Source organism: Podarcis muralis, chromosome Z (genome assembly GCF_964188315.1).
Source record: "Podarcis muralis chromosome Z, rPodMur119.hap1.1, whole genome shotgun sequence".
Taxonomy (NCBI): Eukaryota; Metazoa; Chordata; class Lepidosauria; order Squamata; family Lacertidae; genus Podarcis; species Podarcis muralis.
This window is the reverse complement of record NC_135673.1, coordinates 49,148,686-49,157,342: the sequence shown is the minus strand read 5'-3', so window position 1 is coordinate 49,157,342 and position 8,657 is coordinate 49,148,686. Positions and strand designations below refer to the sequence as shown.

The window sequence follows — 8,657 nt, the reverse complement described above, 5'->3', positions numbered from 1 at the left end:
CTTCATATCTGTTTCCTTAAGAAAGAGTGTGGCCAGAGATGGAAGGGAAGTGGGACTGAATAGGCAGGGCTAGAGCAGCGGTGGGGAACCTGAGGTCCTCTAGACTCCAACTCCCATTAGCCCCGGCCAGCATGGCCAGTGACCAGGGACCACGGGAGCTGGAGTTCAGCAATGTCATTGCAGGGAGTTGGACTGGATAACCTTCAAGGTCCCTTCCAGCTCTACAGTTCTCTTATTCTAGAGGGTCACATCTGGCTTACAAGAGAGAGGGAGAAGTGGGGGGTGCTATAGCTCCATGGTAGAGCACCTGCTGAGCATGCAGAAGTCTCCAAGTAGGACTGGGGGAGACCCACTGCCTGAAAACCTGGACAGCTGCTGCCAGCCAGTGTAGGCAATGCTTAGCTAGAAGGACAGTCTGACTCTTTAGGAGGCAGTTTCTTATGTATGGAGAGTCTCTGTACCTTTTCCTCCTCTGACAAAGGTGTTTCAGCAGATTTCTGAAGCTTTGCCCCACATAACAACAACTGCTCTTTTCAGGCAGCACAGAGACGTACCTGGAGTACTGTGTCCAGTTCTGGGCACCACAGTTCAAGAAGGACACTGACAAACTGGAACGTGTCCAGAGGAGGGCAACCAAAATGGTCAAAGGCCTGGAAACGATGCCTTATGAGGAACAGCTAAGGGAGCTGGGCATGTTTAGCCTGGAGAAGAGGAGGTTAAGGGGTGATATGATAGCCATGTTCAAATATATAAAAGGATGTCATATAGAGGAGGGAGAAAAGTTGTTTTCTGCTGCTCCAGAGAAGCGGACACGGAGCAATGGATCCAAACTACAAGAAAGAAGATTCCACCTAAACATTAGGAAGAACTTCCTGACAGTAAGAGCTGTTCGACAGTGGAATTTGCTGCCAAGGAGTGTGGTGGAGTCTCCTTCTTTGGAGGTCTTTAAGCAGAGGCTTGACAGCCATATGTCAGGAGTGCTCTGATGGTGTTTCCTGCTTGGCAGGGGGTTGGACTCGATGGCCCTTGTGGTCTCTTCCAACTCTATGGTTCTATGATTCTATGATTCTATGATTCCTCTGGGATAAAGTGCCCTCTATTAACCAGTTGGTCTCTTTACTCATGAGTTAAAGGCAGAAGAGTCAAGGAGGAGAGACTTGCAAGATCCTACCTGTTTCCTGAGCCACTGCATTATGATGTTCCTCTCTGGCAGTGGTGAAGGGTGAGCCAGCATAGCCAGACACCCTAAACCTTCAAAAGGTTTGGGAAATTGATGAGTTTGATTTGCACGTTCCAGAATGTGGCCAAGGGATGTGAGGGCAGTGCTTACTTGTCGGATTGGGGGGTGGGCTGGGCTGTCAGAGGTGCAGTTAAAGGTAAAAAGGTAAAGGACCCCTGGATGGTTAAGTCCAATCGAAGGCATCTTGCTTTAGGCTGAGAGAGCTGGTGTGCGTCCACAGACAGCTTTCCAGGTCATGCCATTCCAAGAGCAATCTATACATTTTTGGCCACAGACAGCTTTCCGGGTCACGCAACCAGCATTATTAAGCTGCTTCTGGCACAATCGGACACCGTGATGGAAACCAGAGCACACAGAAATGCTGTTTACCTTCCCGCTGCAGCGATACCTATTTATCTACTTGCACTGGTGTGCTTTCGAACTGCTAGGTTGGCAGGAGCTGGGACAGAGCAACGGGAGCTCACCCCATTGTGTGGATTCAAACCACAGAACCTTACGATTGGCTAACCCAAGAGGCTCAGTGGCCTAGATCACAGCGTCACTCGCTCCCCTAGGGTCAGAGGTGCAAGGCAGGCCTGGTCCAACAGGTAGACAAGGTGCTTGGTTAGTTGTTTAACTCTATCATTGTTGCCAGTGACAGGAGGTGGTGCTTGATGGGCTTCCTGCCACATTTTAATAATAATAATAATAATAATAATAATAATAATAATAATAATAATAATAATAATTTATTTATACCCCGCCCATCTGGCCCAGTCACTCTGGGAGGCTTCCAACAAAATATTAAAATACAATAGTCCATCAAACTTTAAAAGCTTCCCTAAACAGGGCTGCCTTCAGATGTCTTCTAAATGTGAAATAATTGTTTATTTCTTTGACATCTGTTGGGAGGGCATTTCACAGGGCAGGCGCCACTACTGATAAGGCCCTCTGTGTGGTTCCCTGTAACTTGGCTTCTCGCAGTGAGGGAACCGCCAAAAGGCCCTCAGCACTGGACCTCAGTGTCCAGGCAGAACTGGGCAGGTGGAGACGCTCCTTCGGGTATACTGGACCGAGGCAGTTTAGGGGTAGAGGACCTGAGGCCATTTAAAGGTCAGCAGCAACACTTTGAATTGTGCTCAGGACTGGTGTTATGTGGTCTCGGCAGCCTCTCCCAGTCACCAGTCTAGCTGCCGCATTCTGGATTAGTTGTAGTTTCCGAGTCACCTTCAAAGGTAGCCCCACATAGAGCGCATTGCAGTAGTCCAAGCGAGAGATAACTAGAGCATGCACCACTCTGGCGAGACAGTCTGTGGGCTGGGAGGGTCTCAGCCTGCGTACCAGATGGAGCTGGTAAACAGCTGCCCTGGACACAGAATTGACCTGCACCTCCTTGGACAGCTGCGAGTCCAAAATGACTCCCAGGCTGCGCACCTGGTTCTTCAGTGGGCACAGTTACCCCATTCAGGACAAGGGAGTCCTCCACACCCGCCCGTCTCCTGTCCCCCCAAAACAGTGCTTCTGTCTTGTCAGGATTCAACCTCAATTTTTTAGCCGCCATCCATCCTCGAATTGCCTCCAGATACTCACACAGGACTTTCACCGCCTTCACTGTTTCTGATTTGAAAGAGAAGTAGAGCTGGGTATCATCCGCATACTGATGAACACCCAGCCCAAGCCCCCTGATGATCTCTCCCAGCAGCTGCATGTAGATGTTAAAAAGCATGGGGTGGAGGACAGAACCCTTAGGCACCCCATAAGTGAGAGCCCAGGGGTCTGAACATTCATCCCCCACCACCACTTTCTGAACATGGCCCAGGAAAAAGGAGCAGAACCACTGTATGACAGTGCCCCCAGCTCCCAGCCCCTCTAGACGGTCCAGAAGGATGTTATGGTTGATGGTGTCAAAAGCCGCTGAGAGACCCAGCAGAACTAGGAAACAGCTCTCACCTTTGTCCCTAGCCCACCAGAGATCACCGACCAGCGTGACCAAGGCAGTTTCGGTCCCATGGTGAGGTGGACTGGAAGGGATCCAAATGGTCCGCATCCTCCAGGCGTGCTTGGAGTTGTTCAGCTACCACTCGCTCAGTCACCTTGCCCAAGAATGGAAGATTTGAGACTGGGCGATAGTTGGCCATATTGGCCGCATCTAAAGATAGTTTTTTAAGAAGCGGTTTAATGACCGCCTCTTTCAGAGGGTCTGGGAAGGCTCCCTCACAGAGGGAAGCATTCACCACTCCGCAGAGCCCATCGCCCAGCCCTTCCCGGCTTGCTTTTATCAGCCAGGATGGGCAAGGATCAAGGAGACAGGTGGTCGGTTTCACGCGTCCAAGCAGCCTGCCCACATCCTCGGAGGTAACAGATTGGAACTGATCCCACGCAACTTGACCAGACAGAGCTCTAGCACTCTCCCGCCCCAGCCCTGCTCCCATGGTGGTGTCTACCTCCTTCCGAATATGAGTGACTTTATCTGCAAAAAACTTTGCAAAAATCATTGCAGGAGATCATGTGGCCCATACTGGGCCCCAATGTAGTAGGTGGTTCCGCTAAATTGCGAACCACCTGAAAAAGTCTCCTGCTGCTTTTTTCTGCAGATGCAATAGAGGCGGTGAAGAAAGTCCTCTTTGCCGTCGCTATCGCTGCTTGGTAGGCTCGACATTGAGCTCTAACCCGTGTCCAGTCAGATTCAGAATGAGTTATCCGCTGGCGGCGCTCTAGTCGTCTCAGCGAAAGAAGCCCAGTTGGCCAGGGGTGCTCTGCATCTTGACTTGGAGAAAGGGTGTTTGTTTATAGAAAGTGGCTTTGTTGGGTATAACATTGGAGTGGATGAAGTGAATTTTGTTTATATACAGTGGACTTACCTTCTGAATTTTATTTTTCTCTCTCTCAACCTCTTTTTAATTTTTCTTTATTTCTCTCTTTCTCTGTTTTTAATAATTTCTCCCTCCATTCTCTTTATATTTTTATTGTATTTAAATCAAAGTCTTAGTTCGGATAAAAAAAAGAAGAAAATATATTTGATATTAAGTTTTGCATTTTTCTCTATAAACCCTAATAAAATTTATTCAAAAGAGAGAGAAAGGGTGTCATTTGGGCTGCAACATTTCTTAAGATAGCCTTTTGCCTGGGAAAAATGTGTGTGTTTTGTCCCCATGCCTTGGAAAAATCGCTACTCCTTAATTCTAAAAATGTAAGGAAATAGATCATAGAATCATAGCAACTTTAAAGTGAAGGAAAATGTGTTTAGGCATGACAGTAGATTTTCTATTAAAATTGCTATAGGCAAGTTTATATCTATTTCTTTTTTTAAAAGGGCATGGCCAGTCATGGGAGGGGTGTGGTTAAAGATAGAGAGGCGGGGCTCCAGGAGATTCCAGGAGAAAGAAGATTCCACCTAAACATTAGGAAGAACTTCCTGACAGTAAGAGCTGTTCGACAGTGGAATTTGCTGCCAAGGAGTGTGGTGGAGTCTCCGTCTTTGGAGGTCTTTAAGCAGAGGCTTGACAGCCATATGTCAGGAGTGCTCTGATGGTGTTTCCTGCTTGGCAGGGGGTTGGACTCGATGGCCCTTGTGGTCTATTCCAACTCTATGATTCTATGAGATGCTAACACCACTGATGCTTGGGGTATGTGTGTGTGTGTGTGTGTGTTTGTGGAAGCACGCATACACATGTGCAAAGACAACCAATTAATTTGAATTGGTTTACCTGCCAATCAGAAATCGCCACACGGAAAAGATCTGCATCAAAATCCATTTGGGTCACTGACTTTTAACCCAGGCCTGCAGGAAAACAAAGAAATGTTGGGAGTACCAGGAATCTCCCCCTCCCTCTTAATAATAACTAATAAGCCTCCAATAGAAGGAGTGTAGAATTGCAAATCTGATGGAGTTAGTAAATAACAGACAAGACGCACCACTGAGTGTAACACCTGTTTATTATTGTAAAGGCATCTGGTTCCTTAGCTGTTGTGTCAGCACCACAAAAATGTCAAAGTTGCCAGTAAAACACACACACACAAGAGGGTAAAGATGGGGCCAAATCTGTTTGAAAAACAAATGAACTTGTTACAAAACACAGCTGAGTGAAAAACAGGTGAGTTAATAAATTTGAACCAAATACAGTGGTACCTCGGGTTAAGAACTTAGTTAATTCTGGAGGTCTGTTCTTAACCTGAAACTGATCTTAACCTGAGGTACCACTTTAGCTAATGGGGCCTCCTGCTGCCGCCGCGCCACCGGAGCACAATTTCTGTTCTCATCCTGAAGCAAAGTTCTTAACCTGAGGTAATATTTCTGGGTTAGCGGTGTCTGTAACTTGAAGTGTATGTAACCTGAAGCGTCTGTAACCCAAGGTACCACTGTAGTGTACAGCCCTGTGCATTATGTGTTTCCACAGAAGTAAGTCCCAAGGGATGCAATAGTTTATTTCCGGCTACCTGTAGTCTGAGATGTGTGTTTTCAGGGCCCACCTTATTCCTGGGACTGAACTCTGTTTTAACTGTCCTTAATTCTGAATATAATGATGTAACCTGCTTTGGGATGTGCTAGTGAAGGCTGGATGGTAATAATAATGGTAATAATTTTATTTATTGCATTTATAGCTCCTCCTCCTCATTCTATCCTCACAACAACCTGTGAGGAAGGTCAGGCTCAGACACTGGTCCAAGGTCGCCCAGTGAGCTTCCTGGTTGAGCAGGGATTTGAACTCTGGTCTCCCGGGTTCCATAATGTCACTTAGCTGTAATGAAGTAAGCTCGATGGCAGCCTGCCATGGAACCAACACGAAAGGAAATAAACAGAATTGTAACCTAAACATGTTGCAGGATACATGTTTAGCTGCTGGTGGTGTCAATAAATGCTCATTTTCTTTTCTGTCATTGTAATAAGACTTTTTGGTGTAGGGAGCGGCTACCCTACTACCTGAAAACGACCCCCCCCCGCGTCGACTTCATTCAGGCTTCCTTCTGCAAACACCTCACCAGGAACAGGCTGCGCGGATCCAACCCTCCGCCTACTTTCAGGGTTTAACGGTGCCCGCTCCATTCTCCCCTCGCACGTCTGCTCAAAAGTAAGACCAGTTGTTTTCAACAGGACTTGCCCCCAGGTGAGCAACGGCACACTTTTCCCCGCCTCCGTCAGAGCCATTCTATGCACGTGGCTTCGGAAACAAGTCCCTGGAAGGCTTACTCGCGAGGAAGCGCATGGAAGATTTTTGCAGCCTACGGCGCGCCGGCAAACACCCACCCACGCACCCCTCACCTGTTCCTTAGGCTCTCATTGAACTCAATGGGTCTCCCTTCTGGCGCAGGCGGAGGGGGAGGGGCGTGCGGCTTGCCAGGATCGTAGCAGCGGCCAAAAATCTGCTTTTGGAAGGGAGGGGCACCCTAGGGAATGGAAGCGAGACCCGCGCTGCAATCTATTTTATTTTTTAAAAAAGAGCCCCTGCGAACTCTCAGCCGCTTCTCTCTTATCTTCATTATGGGCAGGGGCGGAGGGAGGGAGATTCGCGATTGGGGCCAGCCCACCCATTCACTGCCCCCTCTCCGCACTCCCATCCCGCCCCCGAGCGCGCCTGCCGGCTTCCCCGCGCGGAGGGAGGCGCGCGCGCGCTTGGAGAGGCGGAGGCGAAGGCAGGGCTCCAGCTCCACTCCGCCCCGCCGGGCTGCTCCTGCTTTTCCTGGGGGCCGCCGCCGCCGCCGCTGCCTGTCCCGGCTGGTGTTTCTGCCGCCGCCGCCGCCGCCGCCGCCGCCGCGTCTTTCCCTCCGAGGCGCCTAAAGTTTCTTCTCCGCAGCGGAGCCGCCGAGGACTCGGCCGCGGTGGGGAGCCTCGCCGCGCGCGGCAGGGCGTCCTCCGCCGGGCCGTGTGGCCAGCGGCGCCCTCTCCTCTCCGGAGCCCGCGCGCCTTCGTCCAGCATGCTGGCCCGCCCACGGCTCCGGCCCCCGGCCACCGCCGCCTGGGGCCGGCCGCTCCTTTGGCTGCTTCTCGCCGCCGCCGCCGCCTCGTCGTCGGCCGAGCCGCGCTCGCGAAGTTGTTCCGAAGTCAAGAAGCTCTACGTGGCCAAAGGTTTCAGCCAGAGCGAGGCGCCCAGCCACGAAATCAACGGTGAGGGGCGGCGGGGAGTTAGGGGGGTGGAGTAGCCGTGGGGGACCGGCTTTGGGTCACTTTCAGCGGGGTGGGGGAAATAGAAGCCTTCTTTGTCGTCAGTTCTGGAGTAGGCTCGGGGTTTAATTTTATTATATTCCACGACTCTACCAAGACTTTTCCGGGGGGGGGGGGCTGTCGCTTTTCTCTCCCTTCTCCCCGAGGTTTTGCCAAGAGCTTTCAGCCGGCAACTGCTGTCCTTGGACACCCCCGGGGCTTTACTCGCTCCCCCACCCAAAAAAAACCACGTCAAAAACAGTTCTGATTTGGCAACCCATGCTGTCTGAACTGCCTTGGAAAGCAGGGCCTCGTTGGGGTGGTTGCGGGAAATGGACCCCAAACTCATCGATACCGGGCCCCCTCCCCCTTTGCAAACTTGGGACAAGGCTTGCAAGCCCGACGCCGTTCTTCTGTGGAAGTTCGATTTGGAGCTCAATCCCAGGAGCGTCTACTTGCATGTAAGCCTCCTGGAGCTCAGTGGGACTTACTTCTAGGTAGGCGCGTGTATCCCCAAAGAAAGAATTGGGGAATGGGGATTTGTGTGAAGGAGAAAAATTTGCCCCCCTTTCTCTCTCATTCTTTATCAAGTTGTTGCTTGTGTAAGGCTGGGGGCGTGCGGCGGCGGCCGTGTGGGGAGAGCTGAGGGGGAAATCTCCAGTGAACAAATTGGCAAAAAGCTGTAGCCTTTTATTGCAACCCCCCAACACACACACACAAACAAACGCACACAATTACAATTTATTTGTAATCTGGGTTCCTGAGTTTTCCAAACTCACTTTTCAAGAGAGCCCTGGATTGCAGCCATCTCATTCTTTCTTTAAACAACTTCAGTTTCGGAGCAGCTGAAAAGCGGAGGGGTGAAGAGAGATTATTTGGTGAGGAAATCACCTCCCGTCTCTCTCCCCCAGCCCCCCTTCGGATCTACTAAATGAATTCAGGCAAACCGTGGAGGAATTTGCTGATGGAATTCGCAACAATTGATGCCTCCCAAACCATGTGGCTGTTGCTCTCTTCTCTCTCCCCCCCCCCTCTTGCAGTGGGGTGGAGTTTCTAGCAAGGGAGCTGAACTCGGGATTGGTGGGAAAGAAGGTAGACTGCATTTACATTTCCTTGGCAATTGAGAAGCCTCTGCCATTGAGAAGGCCACACAGTATTCCTACCCCCCCCCCCCCGCTGCTTTTTTTGTCGTAGCAAAAAGAAAGAATTCAGTAACTCCTAAGTAGTTTCGGGAGACAAACCATAAAGAGGAGACATGGCTGGTCACCTTGGCCATTGCCTTGACCTGCGTTTCAGGCA

At 50.5% G+C, this 8,657-nt stretch overlaps 1 protein-coding gene and 1 long non-coding RNA gene across 2 annotated transcripts in view; one reads left to right on the top strand and one right to left on the bottom strand.

Annotated features, from left to right (window-relative positions):
- Window positions 1-5,137: 5,137 nt before the first annotated feature.
- Window positions 5,138-6,714, bottom strand: LOC114589535 (uncharacterized). Its single transcript, XR_013391335.1, has 2 exons — window positions 6,480-6,714; window positions 5,138-5,261 (listed from the first exon to the last, which is right to left on the bottom strand). It is a non-coding gene; the product is annotated as an uncharacterized LOC114589535 (long non-coding RNA).
- Window positions 6,715-6,986: 272 nt separating this feature from the next.
- GPC4 (glypican 4) overlaps window positions 6,987-8,657 on the top strand; it is an 86,290-nt gene continuing 84,619 nt past the window's right edge. Inside the window, exon 1 of the mRNA XM_028715943.2 lies at window positions 6,987-7,322. Within this exon, the coding sequence (XP_028571776.2) occupies window positions 7,133-7,322 (190 nt within the window). The 5' untranslated portion in view covers window positions 6,987-7,132. The remainder of the gene's footprint in view (window positions 7,323-8,657) is intronic.